We start from the raw sequence: 20119 nt of genomic DNA, 5'->3' as shown, positions 1-20119 counted from the left end.
AACACAAGGACGGAAGGAGGGAACGCAGGGCTGGAGCTCCGCGCTGCGCCGCTGCCGCTCCGGCGGCACCAACCCGCTCCGCTCCGCGCCGGCCCCGCGCCGCCTCCCGCCGCTTCCGGCGGCCCCCGCGCCGCCGGGCGACACGTCACCGCGCGGTGACGTCACCGGGGAGGGGGCGGCAGCGGCGCGCGGCCACGGTGCCGCTGCCCGGACAGCGCGGCCCGGACGGGACCGGACCGGAGAGGACGGGACGGGACAGGACGGGACAGGACAGGGCCGGACAGGACAGGACAAGGCAGGACCGGCGGCAGCCGCAGGTGCCTGCATGGCCGGGCTCCGGGGCACTCCTGTCAGGGTGCGGGGTCCCGCCCGGCTCCCCGGCAGCCCGCGCCGGGACCCGCGGAGCGCCGGCACCCCCGCGCCGCCTGGCTTGTCCCGGAGCCCCTCCGATCCAGAACCGGCTGGGCCGGACCCGAGAAAGGCACAAGGTGAAAATAAGATGTTTTAGCTACAGGGCAAAACCTTGGACGTTGTTAAACTTGCCCTTATCGCACGGCCAGGGCACGCACCTGAGGAGAACTGCCTGAAGTTCAGGTTCGGGTGTACCACAGCACTCTCAAAACATCGACAGAACGAGAAAAGGAGGAGTCTCAAATCTGATCTCACACAACTGAAGCCAGGAGAACTAACTGTTCACAAAGATTCAACAGTGATTTCATTGGGCTTAAAATCTTTACCAAAAAAACCCACTTTTGCTGCTGATGTTTCCATCAAGCCACTGAATGGCAGTAAAGCCTGTGCTTTGTCCTGTCCAAACCTGCAGGACTTTACAGCATTCCGTTTAGAGCCATTTAACGAGAATAACACAGCCTTTAAAGACCAAATTCAATCTACTATCTTAGATACACAGTACGTGAGAAAAAAATGCAACACAGGTGCTAAAAGCTATATAAACATTACATTTTCTATTAACTATTGCAATTACCTAAGAAATAACAGAAGAGGGGTTGAAAGAGCCTTGAGAAAAGCCCTTGCCTGCTATGTAGACCTTGCAGGAGACAGGAGCACGAAATGGAGTTGTACAGGCTGCTTCTGTGGGTCAGCAAAATCTGGAAAGCTAAGTCTGAAATCATTACAGTACTATGAAATGCAGCAGGAAACAATTTCTCTACTAATATAGTTGGCATGCAAAACTCCATCCCAGTTGAAACATGTTTTTATGGGGAAAAAATACCAAAACTTAAAAGCAATCATATAGCATATAAAGATTTGGAAAATGTGTCTAAAGCTAATGAACTCTGATTGAATTTTGAAGTCTGTGCATGGCGTTATCATTTCTGCTGGTGAATACAACAGCTTTTAAAGACCAACAGTATCTGACCAGATCTTGTGCAAAGAGAACAATGAAAAGCCTGTATCTTAAGAAAGCTTGTTCAGTGTTGTTTGACTTTTGGGAGGGGAGCTGGAGCAGAGTACATTTCCCAGATGGAAACAAAGAAACCAGCTGTTAATTTAATTAATTAGTTAATGTTATATTACAAAGAGAGAGGAATGCATAAAGGGCACATGAAAGAGGCAAGTTTCCTGAGAAAGTGTGAACTTTTTTAACTGAGAGTTAGTGAAGTCAAAAGACCCAGACTGCACAAGCACTGTAAAGAAAAGCCTATTCTGCATCAGAATAGATGTGAGATGGGGACACTCCAATAAAAACGATGTGGGCCTAAAATAATAAATGATCCTTAATAAAAGTCCTCTTTCAGTATTGGTTCATTCTCACCTCCTGCTTTTAACTTCAAGTCCCCAAATCATCAAGCATGGAATGGATTCTTTTCAAGCAATGTCTCTGTTCTGGAGTTGAAGGGATGTCACTGCTGGTCAGGACACCATAGCAGATCTCGCAGTGAGAAGCTTCTTGGCTGGAAATGCTTCACGATGCAGTGCCAGTTCATATCATGCTGAATCAGCTGCATGAGCTCAGAATCAAGGAAAGGCTGCAGCCTAACCCATTATTCCACAGAAACCTAAATAATTTGTGGTTTCAATACGGGGACCCTAATTCTAAGGAGTGCCCTGCAAGGCTTCATCACAGAACCAGAGAAAAATGTGTGACCTAGAGTTCCTCTAGTCTAACTCCCTTACTCAGCCCTGAGGAACATCACTCATAACAAGATGCCAGTTTCATTTCAGACTGGTCACCAATACTTTTTACTAGAGTGGTTCAGACTGCTGTCTACCTCATCTACTTACCCAGTCCCTACTGGACTACAAAGATGCTGTGGATGTCACATCAAAAGACCCGTGCTGAAATCAGTATGTGCTGCTCTTATCACTTCAGTCACAGAGCCAACTCTCTCATGACCAAAGGCAGCTTTGTTGGTGGAACTGTGCTGGTTTTCAGAAGTGACTCATCTCCTTTGTCATCCCAGAAATGGCTGCCAGAAACTTTTCCTTCATTATCTCCTCTGAGAGAGATACTTGGTAAGGATGACTGCTCTGCAGTTTCCTGCACCTTGCTTTGATGATGGATGTCACATTTGCTTTTTCCCAAAAACTGGAAATCCCATCTGATTGCCACAGCCTTTAGAAGGTGATAGGAAGCAGCACAATGAAGTTACTCACCTTCCTCAGCACCTTTGCAAGCAGCTCCTGTTCGGCTCTAAGGACTTGCAAACATGTAATTTGCTAAATTTGCTGAAGTCTCCTTCTCCAAACCTTGCCAAACTAGGCATAGGGCTCTGTGAACCCTAAGGGCTGACCTTGCTAGTAAAGAACAAGGGAAAGAGAGCTTTGAGCATCTCAGCCTTTTCACAGTGCTTTATCACTAGTGACCCGCCTCATCCATCAGCAGAGCTGTGTGGGTTTGGGGTATGCTTGCTATTTAGAATGCTTTCTCTACCTCTGGATGTAGACAGTTGTAATAGAAGGGCTGGAATTTGTTGTGAATGGAGAATGGATGGTAATTTCTGGGCATGGGGTTGCTGAATGAAGCACACAGCAGCAAAAGAGTTCTTACCTCGGACTATGCTATTGGCATCCAAATTACCCAACCCAGCACATCTGTGTGCAGTTTTGCAAGACACTTCTCTTGTTCTGGAGAAGAGCAATGAAGAAATCCTGATGACTTAGAGAGGTGAGACAGGATAGAGACACTGATCCCTATCAGCTGCTAAAGGCTACAAAGAGGCATATCCAAAATCTCTGCCTGTTGCCAGCCAAGAGGAACCCAGACATGAGGAGAACTCAGAGTTGGTGTCACCTCTGTCCTGTGTAACTGCCATGGATGCTGGACATGGGGCTCCGCAGCGTGGGACACCCTGAGAGTGGGAGTAAAAGTTAAAGTTGCTTTGTTTCCAGGTCTGCTCCAAGTACAACCACCTACCCCGAAGAAGGTCTGGCACTGGCACATGCACATTGTTGACAAAATGTTGCAACAGCATTTCCCAAAAGTGCCTACGTTTATCTTTCTGCAGGGAGCAAACTGGTCTCGAAGCCTTAAGACAGCCATTTATGTTACTTTCTGTCACGAATCCTGATGAGTATTAATGGACTCCCACAGTCTTGGTCGAATTTTCTGAGTGTTCTTTGCTGTATGGATAACCTGAGAGGCTTTTATGTGAGTTCTGTCTTGCATTCTTCCATTGATCTTCAGAGCAGAAAGCTTTTTTTCCCTTTTATTAATGTGTATTAACTGCTTTGAGTTGCCTTTCCTGTTAGCAATTTTATCATTCACCTAGCTTTAATCACCACATTGATTTATCTGAACAGAAAAAGGGAGGAGAAATAATCTTCAGAGTTGTTTGATGCCAATAGTTCTTTCCAATATATACATTCAGCTAGCCCTACAGTAAACCTGAAGCAGGTCTGAACAATAGAATAAAGGAAAAACAATATTTTTTTCTGCCCTTTAGTGCCATTTGCAGTCTCTCCAAACTAAAAGCTGTGAATGCTCTGGGTAGATGAGAAGACTGACGAGGAAAAATGAGCCAGACTAATAATAACAGATGAGAAAGAAACCTGGTGGGGAAACAGAAACAAAGCACGAACTTGGAAAAAATGCTATAAGGTCATCTTAAAGGAAAGAAGGCTCAGAAATTAATACATTTTTTTTTTGTTAAAAAACAATGCAAGTACAAACTGGCAATAAGTTCAAATTCAGATAAGCAATTCAGATTATTTGTAAGTTGTCCAAGAAACATTTGATTCTATTAGTGCTGTGAAAAGAAACATTCATTTTTGAATAGACTTGAGATTAAAATTCAAATGTCTTCTCCTGATTAGAGAAGTTATTTATATTTATTTATAAATAAATATTTATATTTAGAAATATTTATGTAAAACTTTCTAGTTCTCAGATTTCATGTGCTGATAAAATATCAAATGAAGGTGGAATTTTGTAAGATATATATTTGCCAGGATGAGAGGATCCGTTTAGTAACTCCTTCTTGTTGTTTCTGGATTACTGAAGCTTATGTTGTGGGGAGGGAAACTTGTTAGTTCAAGAGGAACCTATACAAAGTATTTGAAGTGGTCCTGTAGTTCCAGCTGTTAATGGACTAAGAAAGTATGGGTCATAGTTGTTATCTCAGTTCAATAAGAAAATTGAACTCAGAGAATGGAGGTCAGTGAAACATCTTCCTTATCTGATGGGAGTATTAGCCCTTAGGATCTTATCAGTGACCATGAGTCTAGATATCCCTCAAACGAGCAAATTCCCTGGTAATAGGCTAAAATGCTGCAAAAAATACAAAATCTCTTTCAATAAGAAAGAATGAGCAGTCATTAAGGGCAAAACAAGAGCTGCAGATCTGCAAAGAACTTTTTAATTAAGTTTCCTAGTTTGAGAATTTTTTTTTCAATCAGCATTGTCACAGGCATTGCAGAAGATTTTTTTCTTTAACACTTATGGAGTAAAGACAAATAGAAAAGAAATCTTGGAACACACACACACAATGCTCAGCAAGTGTTCATTGCAGCTGATTCTTGTATTTGCATAGAAACTTTGCTTATCCTTTTTTCAAATTGTTGAGTTCTTTATGGGAACAGAGATGCCATTCCAGTTAGAAGATGTTGGCTAGGCAGACTGTGATTGGATTCTGTTTATTTCAAAAATAAACAAAGACTCAATCTGTTTACACAAGATCTGGAGGCACATCCAGAGATACCGAGTCTGAAGGAAAACAATGGCAGAATGAGGGAATAAAATATTTCAGGCAGCACTTGGATTTCTGGAATCTATAGTAGGAGCCAAACAGTTGCCAGGACACAATCTTACTGGTGGTGCAGGAGCAGGGAGGGACCTTGCTATCTTGAGTATTTTGGCTTGTCAAATTACAACAAAGTGATGGGTTGTTACCTATTTTGACAGCTAAAGACCATTTGGAGCAACACAAAAATGGTTGTGGAAATGAATTACCTTACAGATTTAAGTGATCAGAAATATGTTAAAAACTACCAAGGGACAATTCTGGAGATCATGATATGACAAAGTTCATCATCCGATCTACTCAGAACATACATCTGGTTTTGCCAAAATTGATTGCCAGACTGTAAAAGTCCAAGCATCGTATTAAATTTTAACAAGACTTTGATTCTGGTAATTTTGCATTCACAGTAAAATCATAATGGGTTCATTTGTAGTTCAAACTGTCTTTAAATGATCAGTGCAACCATTCCTGATGTTTAATGAACAGCAATATTAACACAACAAATCTATACATTAAAAATAAATTGCTGACCTTTTCACTCTTCAAGCAACGTGAGAATTGAACAAATTTCAACACAGAAGTGAGAGCTACAGACATGACTGGCCAAAAAAGGCTATCTTAGAGGGAATGGAGAACAGAGCATTTTACCACCACAAAAAAAAAAAAAAAAATCCCAGTATGTACATAATATTTCTTTCACTTTCCCTGAATCTCAGCAAATCTCTAAATCTGCCATTACCTAAGCAGAGACAGTCAGTGCTTTGTGTCTTCTTATTCCCTCCCTTCCTGCTAGACAGGAAACAGGGAAAAGCACAATCAGGAGGTGATGAAAGTCACTACTGCACATGGCTACTTTTTATTTTATAACAAGCATATTGACCAACTGTGTGAAAAAAAAAGAATAAAAATCACAATTTAAAAAATCACGATTAAAATATCATTTGGACAGAGTCATTTAGCACATTCTCGTGAGTGCAGCAAGTATTGAAGAATGCCTCCTGGGACACATTTGGGTATGGTTTTGCTCAGAGAAAATAGTTCCTACTCACATGTAACAGGAACTATCAGAATGGAGTCTGCTTATTCAGGCTGGTAGAGGCATTCTGGGGATCAGTTTTCATTTTCTCAGTGCCTATAAAGTAACTGTTGCATTAAAAATAATGTGAGTAGTAACTTTCAGAATTTTTTTTTTGTCTAAATAAAGGCTTAATCCATAATATATAGAGCTGTTCTTTACCTGAATGAGCATGGTCAGAAAATGCTGTCAGATTAATTATTTACAATGGAAAGCATTTGTCCCTTTAAGATAATATTTGGGATAAGAACAAAGACTATTTATGACCTTCTGAAGAAGCAAGAAGAAATCTTTTACTTCAAGTGTGGTTTTGATACTTTTAGAAGCTGTTGATTGAAAAGTGGAATGAGAAATCACTCAATCAGAAGTCAGAACTTCAGTGAGTAGGAGATTATATTCTCATGATCTGTGACTAACAGAGAGCAATAAAAAGCCTAGTGAACATGTGTATCATGTAAATAGAATTCTATTGTCAGATGGCTTGTGGTGAATTGAAATGGCTGCTCTGAGGTCACAGCAAGCTGCCTGTTTCCTGGAATTTCTGCAGGCAAGTTGCACATCCTGTAAACAGGAGCTCTCTATATCTGTGGCATTGCACTGCCAGGTACTGTGAGTGACACAGACTGTAGTAAGTAAGATCATTCTCCAGAGGCAGAGAAAGCTGGTCTCAAATTACCCAGAAAGCTGAAGGACACATGAAAACCACTGCTAAGAAAATCAAACAATAGATATTTTTTCTTTGCCTCAGTTTTTCTATGTTTTGAGTTGTGTAATAGAGGGGAAAGCATTGCAGACTGCATCCTCAGTTACAAGGTCATTGGATACAAACCATCTTCCTACTGTCAGAACACAACCTTGGCATTTGGTGTTATCACTTGCTACAAACAGCTGTATTTCTCACAAAAAATTTAAAATGAATTCTTAAAAAGAGTAAAATTTTATCTATTGCTTATGTTTTCAGAAAGAGTAAACACAGTTCATTTTTGTTCCTGCTTGCTTTGCAGGTTGTGGTACTTGCAAGATTGTGTGCAATGTGCTAAGCTTCCTTGAGCATTGGAGTCTAACAAGTTTTCATGATCTTCCTTGGATCTGGACTTTTTTTTATTCCTTAATCTGCCCATTATGAAATTGTGACAGTTTTGGTTAGGATAAGACAAAAAGGTTCTGTATTCAGTAAAGTTTTTCAGCTTTCTGATATGACTTGTATAGGACGGGTCATATTTTTTATCTTCCACTTAATGAGTTCGAGCAGTTCTTTCTGAACTGTTTATAGTAGTTAATAGGAAATGCTGGGAAGGGCTCAACTAAAAGTCTAAATCTGAGACAGTCAACTCTTAATCCCTTTAGAATTAATAGAGAGTAATGGGAACTTCAGGTTGTTAATTTCTTACAAAATAAGCATCTAAGATCTGAAGCTTTTCAAACATGGAGAGGAGAGGCGAATCAGCTTTCAGGAAAAACAATGTATGTTCTGTCTCTTATCCATTAGGAAATGACCAACTAACACTGCCCCTGATGCCTTTCTTTGTTTCCTGTTCTTGGGACACAGGAATCAAAATACCTTCTAAGCCTTACTGATATAACCAGAAAGCAGCCATAAAAGAAACTGCTCACTGCATGAAGGAGTTGGAATGCACATCCCATAGCAATGGGTAAACTTTTCCTAATGTTTTAGCATCTGCTTTCATGTTTATGCTGTAGTAATTTCAGAGAATGTCTTCAGAAAAAAAAAAAAAGACTAAAGGGAGACTCAGAAGAGTATTTGGTTCCTAAGATGTGCTCCCACTGGGATTACCTGTGCTAGCACCAGCAGTGTTCCCCTTCCCCTGGAATTAGTGTCTGTCATCACTCAATACTGAAAGTTTTGGTATCACTTCACAGGAGGTCTCTTCTACACAATCTTGATCTCTCTGTAATCTGTAAGAAGAGACAAGCTCAAGAAACAGTTACCTACATGACCCAAAAACTTAGGTTCATAGAATCACAGAATGGGTTGGGTTAGCAGGGACCTTACAGGTCACCTTGTATGTTGCTAATGGCTCTGAACTGTAAAGGCTTGAGGCAGATGTGACACCTATAGGGAGTTACTGGAGAGGGACTGCAGTAAAACATAAACTATGGCAGTGGGTGTTTGTCCTTAAGACAGGGTGGTTGCCTTGTCCTGAGAGTTTTAAGCTGAAAAGAACAAGTGGTGTACTTCTTAAATGTTACAAACTTCCCTTTTTGGATCTAACATATCTCACGGCCTGAAAACTCACAGTGAGTAAGTGGGCTAGTGAAAATTCAAAATATATTACATTATGGAGGAAATAGAAAGCTTAAATGCCTAGCATTAATCCTCACTGAAATCTTAATAAAGCACTGAGTCTTGAAAGAACATTTCTGTTCCATAATAGCCCTGCCTTTGAATGGCATGGTCCCACCAAAAGCAGAGTGCACAGCACTGACCTGTTTGCATTGGAACAATTTCCTGGGCAGTATCAGTAACCATCTCTGTTTAAATGTCTGGACTGAAGTCAGGAGAGAGTCATTTATCCTGCACTTGTCATTTAAAAATCTCACCATGGTGTTTTCTAAGAAGGAACAATGTCGCAGACATTTTTTTCATAGAAATCCTTTCTTTCAGATTTGTCCATCTTCTGGGAAGCTGAGGGCCCCAGAAGAAGAATGTAAACAATTGTTATCAGCTGCTGTGGATGCAAGAGGATGCACCTGTGATTGGTTCATGTTCCATGTGTGCAGTTGAGGGCCAATCACAGGAGCAGCTCGGGGAAAGATTCCCTGGACACAGAACTTTGTTATTCATTCTTAGCTATTCTATTCTTAGCTTAGCAAGCCTCTGCAACTTCTCTCCTTATTCTTTTTAGTACAGTAATAATATATTATATATCATATATCAATAAATCCAGCCTTCTGATCATCAACAGGATTCTCATCCTTCTCTCACCATGGAGACCTCCTCAGGTCGCTGTAATAGAACAAAACTTCCGTCTATAGAAAACTGAAAAGATGGCTTACATTTGCATCAAGAACATACTAATTTCATTGGGTTGTGCCCAGTTTTCTGGAAGATCTACAGTAAATTCTATAAAAAGAGGACTAAAAAAGCCAGTTCAACTCAGAATATTTTTTTTATTAAACTGTCTGGAACTTGTGAACAAAAAATCTCTATCTATGAAGGGCTATTTCTTCTAAAACATTTTACATTGCATGTATTTTTACTGAAAAAGAAGGTGATATTTTCCTTTATAAAATAAAACAGACTGAACTGAGATTTTATAATAATGTTCAGAACTGCCTAGCAAGAAGAATAGTAGCCTTGAGTTGAAAACACAGAACTAAAAATTACAGATCAAGCTTTTAAACTAGGAAAATACAAATACATATAATAATATACAAACACAAAATTAATAATTCAATGAAAACAAAAAAATCTCATCTGAATGGGCAAAGATGGACCTTACACGTCAGAGAGACTCATGCTCTTTATATTCAAAAAACTCTCTAGTTTCTTAAAAGAAAAAAATAAAAGAAAAAAAAGAAAAAAACCCTACAAATCTCAGGGGCAGAATTTCATCATTTTGCAAAGACCAGGAAAATCTGACAAACTAGATAAAACTGTCCAGCTGCTAACATTATGAATGACTGTTGTAGATACCATGTAAGATGATAATTGGCTTTTTCTTTGCCCAGCTTGCCAGGTTAACTTAAGCCTAACTCTAGCCCTAACATTTTCTGTCTTTTCTCTGGAAACAGTATTTCACTTGGTCCTAGTCTCATGTTCTAGAATCCTTTGTAAAGATCTAGTGTATACAAAACCAAGAAGTTTATTTGTACAATCTCCCACCTTGGCCCTTCCCTCATCCAAAGCCTAGTAGTAGGGATGAGATTTCTGGCAACGTTTTCCATTATTTGCTGGCAAGTCAGTGCCTAACACTGCTGTGTCTGTGATTTCTTCCAAAGCCAAGGTGGCCAAGGTCTTAGACAGGTTTTTTCCAACTTTGAGTAAACACTTAGGTTATCATCCAGCCTGAGGAAATCTGCACTTCCTATGGTGCTTGCAGTTTCCCTGCTTCTCTTTCACTACTCCCTTCTACCTGAAATCCTGGCAGGCAATGCAGTACTCCCTTTGTCCACAGAGCTCTCCAGTGTCTGCATTTAGAATGGTCACCTAGGATGTTCAAGAAAACACCCTGGGCATCACTTCCTGCTGTTTCTGGAAGACTGCACTGACAGGAAGATCTTTGATATATTTGGCGTTCTAAGATTGCAAACCTCTCTTTAGGTCTTTATTAAAGTAGATTGTTGCAAAGCCAAACATCTACCACTTTCACCTTTTAATTGTGTGTTTTCAAGACTGAATATTGATTAGCTGCCTAAATAATTAATACTTGCCCTAAACCAACTCTGCACTATAATCCTCATCCCTTATCCCCATTACCACCTAATGCAGGAATGGACTGATACCGAATTTAAAGTTTTTTCAGAATTTCTTTGTAACAGAAGGGAAACATATTTCTCAGGGGAAAAGAACAACCCTAATCAGAAAGTTTCCTATTTTTCTCTAAGCTGTAAACCGTAATTCTCATACAGGAAGTCCAGATTAGACAAGAACTATGTAAGGATATTTGTTGAACATAGCAAAAAGAGAAGAGAGAAGGTAAAGCTCTGGAATAGAAAAATCTAGTGGTACAAGTCTGACTTTCAAAATTTATACAAACATTTCAAAAAGACATTTTCTCTTTTGTATGATTAACAAACTTATTCAAGCTTTTAAAATAAGAAAAGAATTAATTGTTGAATAAAGATGCAATATTAAGTCAGTAGAAGAAAGTTTACTTTGTTAAAAATACAAGTAGCAAATGATTGCTTTTTGTATTGAAGAGGTCAGTTTACAGCATTTGAACACCTTTTCCCTTTCTTTCAAGGATGGCTTTCCCCACAGTGGAAGTGCATTGGGTGAGGCAGAGGTGGCAGATGGGCTCTGCTGCCTCTGTGTTAATGGAAATGAGGGGCATTAATGCTCCTAACACCCCTTTCCCACGTCTAGCTGAAATGCTTTCAGAAACTGAGTCCAGTGAGAATATATCACAAACTAAAATGAGACATCTAATTATGTCTTAAGGTCAGAAATGATGGAGAGAACTTCACCAGTAATGTGAGTGCTGCTAGCAACTGGAACTTCCTTCACAAGCTGTAACTATGCCAGTTTTCCACAGTTAGAAATTTAACGACCCACAATTGGGCTTCAAAGAAATGCTTGTTTTTGTAACCCAGATGCACTTGGAAAAAAGGGAGAAAAGGGAAAATGTTGTGACACTAGACTTATTATAAAAAAAAATAGATAAGAAATAGTACTGAACACATAGAAAATTAAATATTATTGCTTTTAATATTTTCTGCTGATCTACTATTTATAATTAGACTTATTAGGGTATAACTATCCTAAATAGAGTTTTTCAGGAAAAAAAACCAAACCCATAGAATGTAACACTCAGAGATGTTGCTTGAATAAAATGAACAATCAGATACCCACTAAAACATATTATGTGAATAAAACATAATATTTTGCCGTTGACTATCAGATTCCAGCTTGTCTCTTAGCAACATGATACAGACTTTTTTGTTTAAAGCAAAGCACAGAAATTGGTCACATGCTTTGTCTTGCACAAAGTGTGTCTTTAACTCTTTTGTTAAATATTCCATTTATTTTGGTCATAATTCCAAAAGAAACAATTTGTTCAAACTGTTCAGCCAAACACAATGTCATTTGGCAAAGCACTGTGGTCCTCCATAAAGCCAATTCTCTAGAGATAACTGTTTGCACATATCAGTAGTCCAACATCTACAACACGCTGATTTTGAAATCTGGGCACACTCAGGCCCCTCTGCAACTTTTTTCAGAGAACCTCAAGTTCACTTCCTGTAACCACCAATGTCTGACAAGACACAGAATCAGGTGAACCTCCATGGGCTTAAACAGAGACTCAAAAAAATTGCCAAAAAAGCAATATTTCTCCCTTTGTATTAATTTTAAGGTTGATCCCTGGTTAGTATTTAGCTCAGTCAGATGGCAGTACCACTGTTTATCTGTTGCAGTCTTATAAAGCATGGTGATTAACCCAAGCCAAACATCTTGTCCTAACCACAGACTCATTCTTAGTAACTGGAGACTTGTGCTGCACTGTGTCCTCCACAGAAAAGACAAGTATCCTGAGATGTTTCTCCAAAGCAAAATTGGCCAGTAATGCTGTAATTTGGTAGGTATACTATTAATTGCCTAATTTAAAAAATAATAAGCTGAGACATTTTCACAGTTTTAAAGCAGAGCACAACCGTCAAACTGCTGGATCAAAATGATCTTCCCTGCATTAACAATTTTGTTAAGGTACTGAAAAAGCTGAGCATAAAGTGTACAGGAAGAAATAAACCCAGCCTTTCAGTGATTTCAAATAGCAGCACATAATCTCTAGGTTCTAGAAATTTTGGTTTATTCTGTGGTTATTTGCTGCAATAAGTGATTCAGATCACGGATATGCAGCCCCTCACTACACATGTGACTTTGTGCTAAAAGCCTGAAACCTCCAGAAGGGTACCTTCTGCCTTCTGTACTGATTGCTAAAGCTGTGAATAAACCCAAGTGCTGGAGTTGTCCTTCAGCACTTCTGAAAGCCCCCACAACAATGATACCTACTACCATTCCTGTGGCTGCTGTTGGGGGAATTATTCCCAGGGGCTGTTTCTCCTGCAGTGCTGCCCAGTCCAACAGGAAGGCTGGCAAATGCCCCCGTGCCCTCACCTCACCCTGGCCCTGCTGCACTCCCTGCCCAGCAGCCGAGCTTCCTGGGGCTGCAGGAAACCTGCAGGAGCTGCCTGGGCAGCACAAACACTGCTGTAGCTCACTGCCCTTTCTGTGTGGGCTGAGGGATGGAAGCTGCTGCTCCAGCCCATGCAAGCTGCCAGGCAGGGACAGAAAGGGCCTGGAGGAAAAGAGGAAAAGGAAGCACCCAGCAGCTCCCACTGCCCCAGCTGCATCCGTCCCCTCCCTCCCCCATTTCCTCACATAAAATACTGGACAGAATATTTTACTAATTTGTTAAAATATGTTGAAAGGCTCTTCCCCTTCCTCACTAAAGATACAGCCCTTCAGTTTTGCAATTTCAATATCTTTTATAAAATGCTTATTTTATTGTAAATTAACAGCTCATTGTATTGCTATGCCCAAACTGTTCTTTATATAGCAATTCTGTTTCAAGGAATCCCTTCAGACTTGTTGGAAGCATTTTATAAAATTCATGAGAAGATAGTAAAATAGGTGCAAGCTTCAGCATATTTTTTTTGCTGTGGCAACAAGTAGAAACGTGTCTTAAACTGGAGACTCCTTGCAGCCTCTTCCCTTTACTGGGATATCTAACTGTTTCACAGTCTTTATAGTCTCATCATTTCTCATAATAAAATTTGTTACTATGACAAAAAAATCCACTAAAAATTATAAACCGTTCTAGTTATTCAGTTGTTCCATGACCCAGCCATCAAGATTTGAGCTTCAACATATTTTGGAAGCACTGAAGGAAGATAACTTGGGTACATTTTTAGACAAGCGTATTTACTTTCGGATTTTTTACAACAGTCTATTTGACATTACAAGAAACCCTTGACAGACCATAGCCAGAATCCTAAGGTAAGCAGCAAAATATTTGATCATTATCTATAAAAATGAAGACAACTGATTCTTGTACTGAAATGTCAGTTTATATTGATTTCAGATAGGGAGGAATGGACCAAAACAATTTGACTGAATCGAGCCATTGGACATTAAGCTGAGCCTGTTTAAAACAGTGTAATTATCAATCACATCTGGCCATTACCTAAAACGGCAAAAATGAACAAAGAGTTTTAGGAATTTGGAAGTCAAATGGCAGACTTCAGATGTCAAGATGTTTGAACTGATCTCTACAGTTAAAGAATTAAAACTTCAATAATTTATACTACCTGTGTATAAACAGAAATATTTAGCTGCAGGATAGAAACCAATCATTTTAATATTAAATTAAATTAGTATTATTTAATCAAAGGAGATTAAAATACAAGTATCAGCCAGAATCTGAAACAGAGTATTATGCTGGAACTAAATGAGTAACTGAGGGGAACATGAAAACAACACCACTTCAGTAAAAACATTTAAAAATAGATTTAAAAAATATATAAAAATCTAACAGTATAGTTGAAGCTTAAGGTGAGGATCTAGTTCAGTTTTTAATCTCATCCTAATCTCATTTTAAGGCACTTACACTCACTATTCCTGTATACAAGAAGGTGTGTGAGCACCCTCAGGAGCTCCAGGGCACAAGGTTCCTTTCCAGGCATCAGGAGAGGCACTGGTGCAGGTCAGGCACAGTTTAAGTGCCCCCGTGGGGAAGATGGAGGGGATGCAAGGCAGATGGGAGATAAAGAGAGACCATATTCTGTTAGTCACAGAACTGCTTGTTCAAACAAGAATCCAACAGTCTCTATCTCTGCCTACTTATAGCATTTCCAAATTTATTGAAAATGAAAGAGAAGATAGTGCTCAAAAATCCTAATCTGGCAAAAGTTAAGGTACTGTTCAGATTCTGCACTGTGTATGAGCACAAAGCAAAGGGAATTAGAGGGTCAGCAGGCCTGTAGGGAATCTCCCTTGCTATTTACTAAATACTTTTAATTCTTTATAACGCCATGGTAACCTTGTAATGACCTTATTGAGCCACAATCCTTGTGACTGCTTAGTATCGTTATAATTTTTAAACTTCTACCCAATTTACGGATTTTATAAACTGCAAAATGCTGCATTTTTAGATGTAGATCTGAAGATGAAATAAGATCTTGTGGTTTATACACAAACTGAGTATCCAGAAATGCAAAGAGAAATTCAAGAGAGGAGAGAGTGCTCACCTCCTTTAGGAATCTACTCTGTAATCTTTAGCAAATCACTTAATCTTTCTAAGCCTTCATTTCCCATATATAAAACAGGGTAATACTTACTGTAAAGGATAAAAGCTATCACATCTTTTTAAAAACCAAGTGTCAAAGAAAAACCTCTGGTTAAACAGTTTCAACAACTTCCTGCAAATATTAAGGAAAACGTCAGTTTTCTGTTATCCACAGCAAAATTTTCCCAAATATTCTCACACATTATATCTGCTAAGCAGTTTTATTCTTTATATAGGAAGTGATACCACCAAATCCACAACTTAATCTCTTTTTAAATTAGCCTTATAAATTTACTAGTTCAGTAAGTTTCTACTAAATTATCATGACAGAGACAAGAAGATTCACAGACAAAGAGCTCATACCCCTACCTGGGACAACAGCTCAGATCACTTGTCAAATTTTGAGCAAGGTATGAAGGATTCATGTTTCACTGACTTACATTCAGTATGGCAAATAATGGCAACTACATGTACATAAGCATGTACATGTTCATAAACCAGACAAAGACAAAAGTCCTATTGCAAATGTAGCAACTACATAATCCATTATAAGACAAAAGTCCTATTGCAAATGCAGCAACTACATAATCCATCATCATGTTTTGGCTTAGAGCCTTTTTCAGGTGTTGAGACACACTCAATCAAATCAGATTATTGATTCCAACTTTGGTATTAAACAAATCAAATTTTGTGAGGAAGACCTCACAAAAAGGTATGAGAGCTAGCAGATGATGCCAGCCTGACTGTAGTGACAATCCATCACACATCAGTATGGGCAGGGCTCTTGCACTGAAGCCTGAGCTGTTGAATCACAGAGGCTGGAAAACTGTCAAAGGCCCTCCCAGAGAGGGTGTGGGGCACAGCAAAAGGACTCTTGGCATCATTCTCAGGACAATATTTTGTCTCATGCAAAGACTGGCTCCAACAAGTTCTGAAGGAAGCTGTGCTCAGGCCTTCTCTGCAGGGGAACACATTTTGTGCCTTTGATCTGGGGAGGAGTTCAGCAGATGCCTGAGATAGCTCTATACCTAATCAAAGATGAATGAGCAACGTGTCACTACATCTCTGTGTATGAAAAGAATAAACAGGAGCAGTTAACATGAGAAAGAACATGGAGAAAATTTCTGTGAAAAGAATAAATAGGATAGGGATAGCAAAATTGATGTATGATCCCATCTTTTCCTCAGAAAACAAGAAAAAATAATCTTGCAAGTAGAAGTATCTTTATTTTCTCACTTGACAATATTGGAGATGATACCCTCTAAGCTGTGAGCCTGAAAAAGTAATTTCATATTAAAAGAATAAGAGCTTTTACAACTCCGACAATAACATCACAAAACTCAGATCACTAATTACATTTACTTTATTTAATTTAGTATTACATGCATTTTAGACAGTGATTCATATTATTTACTTGCACAAGTAGTCATCCTCAATGTACAAGTAATAACCATTGCTTTTACAGTGGGATTCATTAGCATGCACTTCACACAATTGTGTGCAAAGTTATTTTTAGAAAATACGAAGGTAATTATTTCTAAACTGATTTTATACATGAGTTTCATTTTGGTTTTATGCAGACATTGCATAGTTGATGCTTAGCTTCTCCAGAAAGACTGGGATGTGGTACCACTATTGTTAAAACAGATCAAGTGACAGTAGCAAACAAGAAGATTTGAAGAAGAGGCATAACTTTCAGGGTTGAAAGGTCAGCAAGTACAGCCTAGGATGAAAATCAAAAAAGCTTGTTAAATTTGACATTTGAATCAAATTTCCTTAAAGCAAGTTAAGAAGTCAGGAAAATATTCAAATACTGACTACAATACTGCCAATAATCAGATGTGGACATGGGTAGAAACAAATTATACTGGTTTATGTCAGTACCATATGGCATAATTTTTCATTCTAACATTTCAAAGAAAAAACAGGTTTACCCAATGTATAGTACCCAAGTAACTTTATTTTAGCCTTTAGCCTTACTTCAAATATACACTGCATCATGGGTGAATAAGGAGTCTAACATTTCAACTTGTTTCTAAAAATAATTGGGAATTAAGAATCCTTATCCTGTGGCTTGGCTAGTACTTGTGAACTAAGTCCAATGTAATGCCTCAAATAATCAATGTCTTCTCATGAAAGTATGTTTTTAAAAAAGCCAAATAAAGTGATCACAAACTCTCAAAATCTGGAAAAAAATCATCACTGTATTTTTGAAAAAAAAAAGAAAAAAATTACCAGGTGCCTATATATAGTAATAATATTCATGCCAATAACTTCATTTTCTTCATTTCCTATGTCAGTACACACAGTGAAACTGCAGATCCACAGTGACAAAGGAATCTTGTAAAATTTTTGTAATTTGTAGAACAGAAGCAACTAAAATGCACTGAGGAAAAGGGTACAAACCTCTGCAATATTTCAAAAACAATATATCCCACTAACACAGATTATATATTTAAAAACGTAACTGTAAAAAATAATTTTATAACACTGCATTTTTATAGCAAATATGCTTTATTTCCTTTTACTCCAGAAAAACAGCATTATGTACTGCATGCTCACAATTTCCTTATTTTTTATCTAAGGTAAGAATTTAGGCAGAAAGATTTGCACTATGCATCATGTGCCATGTGAAGCTTAAGTTACTCTTACTGGCAAAACATCAGAAACTATTTCAATCTCCTCTAAGTGAAACTTATCCTTACTTCAGCTGCAGCCAGTGATGTCACCTCCATCAGGTTGACTGCTCGAAAAGCAAACACAGCAGCTGCCAGGACTGAAAGAAAATGTCCAATATTTAGGTTTCTGACCTGATAAGTAGTGGTTAGAATTAATCTTGATATAAAATGCCAGTTTTCACTTAGTTTAATTATTTTGATTCTGAAGAATTATATAAAACAGATGGCCATGTTTGAGTTTCTTCAACCACTCTTTTAAACAGACAGGAAAAACACAACATTCTTTCAGGAAAGTGTGAGTTAAAATGCCTGAGTTTAAGATGAATAGTTTTTAATTAAAAGGGACAAGCTGTCTTACATGTACAAATGAAATCAAAACATTTTCTCTTCTCACCAACTTTGTATTAAAAACTGACTCAACTGAAGATACATGTTTTCTTTAAAACATCCATCTTAAACCTTCCTAAACATGAGGGCATTATTTAGCTACAAAACTTTCAAAGTGTCTTAAAAGATGCCACTTTGAAGGAAGAAATCCAGCAAAATTGGGGGAATCTCAATTGCTTTAATTACTGTAGAGGTAGTTGCCATAAATAACATGAATCTTGTACTTTGTGAAAGGTGATGAATTCATTTACCACTACCACTGAAGCTGGGAGAACATCCTGTGTTCTGTTCAGAGAGCACTTAGCATTTTTTGAGTATTGCCATTAAAAAAATTACCAGAAATATTTTTTATTAAAGATGCAGTACTCATTCAATTCTATTTTTCTAGATAACATATGCTTTGACATGTATGTAACCTGCTGTCTGCAGGTTGTCAAAGAGCAACTATTTTCTTGTCATCACAAAATACATTGAAGCTAATGAGTATTTGCCTTATATTCACACATACTTCACATATTTTGTACAAATAATTCTATTACCAGCAAGAATTTCTAGAGAATTGTATCCCAGGATTCTGTCCCACAGAAGCAAGAGCTGGTCTGTAGCTAAATAACCAGAAAATGCTCGTACCATCCATTTAAATGAAATTCGTAGCCTGCAAACAAGTGACAAGCAATGGTTATTATATTGATAATATAATATAATCATGCCATAATGACCAGATTGTCTATAAATTGAAAATATTTCATTATCTTTCTGCATTTCTCTTCCAGGAAGAATAAGCATTTTCTCTTGCTGCAGTAATAATCAATATTTTAATTTGCAACAGCCATCATAAAATTATTTAGCGTCTCATTTGATAAAGTACTAATATCATTCTCATAACCATTCTGATCAAACAATCACATTAGAGTGATCTTCAGCCATTATCACCCTTGATGTTTCATCCTTTCTGCTATTATGCTATTAAGATGGATACCAATTAAGACAAAACGGTTTTCAGGTTCTGTTGTGCCTGGCGCCATGAATTCATTATTGAATGACTCTTGCTCTCTTGCCTCTTCCAGTACCTTCTGCTGCAACTAACACATCTCTGTGTCTTCTGTCCCCTAGGAAATACATCACTTAGTTCCATCAGATACAACATGAATTACTGAAATTTAGCTGAATAATGCAGCATAGAGCATTTCTCACAGAGCAATTCTCTCTCTTTCACAGAGTATACAGAAGAAATGCACAAAGCACAGATATGCAAGTTAGACAAAGCACTCTATCTGACTCTTAAGGAAAAAAGGAGCATTGATGGTTACACTTTTGTGTAATTTCCTACAGATCTTCAATTAAAACACTACAGAACAGCATTTTCAGAATATTTGTAACAAGTCAGAAAGAAGTTCTTACGGCTGAGCTCCAATTTCTCGGAGGTGATAGAAGAGCTGGGGCAGATGAGTTTGTAGAAGAGTCTCAAAAAGCAAACACAATGATACAATGCCCTAAAGAAACAAGATCATATCATGAATACTAACACTCATCCTATTAAATCTGGGAAAACAGTAGCAGCATGTAAGTGTGCATGAACTTTTAATTCGAGCAATAAAATATTATTAATGATACAGTATTCAACTCAGGTGAGAAAGGCACAAGCAATTATAATACCTTGTCACTAAAGCCTTGCTCCTGAAATTCCATGTATGTATTAGCAACATAATGTGTTCTGATAGTCCTTTGCAAGTCTGAGTTACTTACAGTGTTTGTATGTCAGGTTTCAAGTATTCAATGGGTTATTATAATGTAACTACTTGAAAT

The 20119-nt window shown here is 38.3% G+C and overlaps 1 protein-coding gene across 1 annotated transcript in view; it reads right to left on the bottom strand.

Moving 5' to 3' along the window:
• Positions 1–16595: 16595 nt before the first annotated feature.
• The window catches only part of TBC1D19 (TBC1 domain family member 19), a 46112-nt gene continuing 42588 nt past the window's right edge, over positions 16596–20119 (bottom strand). The window contains exons 18-21 of the mRNA XM_058024814.1: positions 19715–19806; positions 18853–18968; positions 17954–18024; positions 16596–16971 (exon numbers count right to left, since the gene is read on the bottom strand). Coding sequence (XP_057880797.1) covers positions 16897–16971; positions 17954–18024; positions 18853–18968; positions 19715–19806 — 354 coding nt within the window. The 3' untranslated portion in view covers positions 16596–16896. The remainder of the gene's footprint in view (positions 16972–17953; positions 18025–18852; positions 18969–19714; positions 19807–20119) is intronic.

The sequence above is a fragment of the Melospiza georgiana genome, chromosome 5, assembly GCF_028018845.1.
Source record: "Melospiza georgiana isolate bMelGeo1 chromosome 5, bMelGeo1.pri, whole genome shotgun sequence".
NCBI lineage: Eukaryota > Metazoa > Chordata > Aves > Passeriformes > Passerellidae > Melospiza > Melospiza georgiana.
This window is presented reverse-complemented; position numbering and strand designations above follow the sequence as displayed.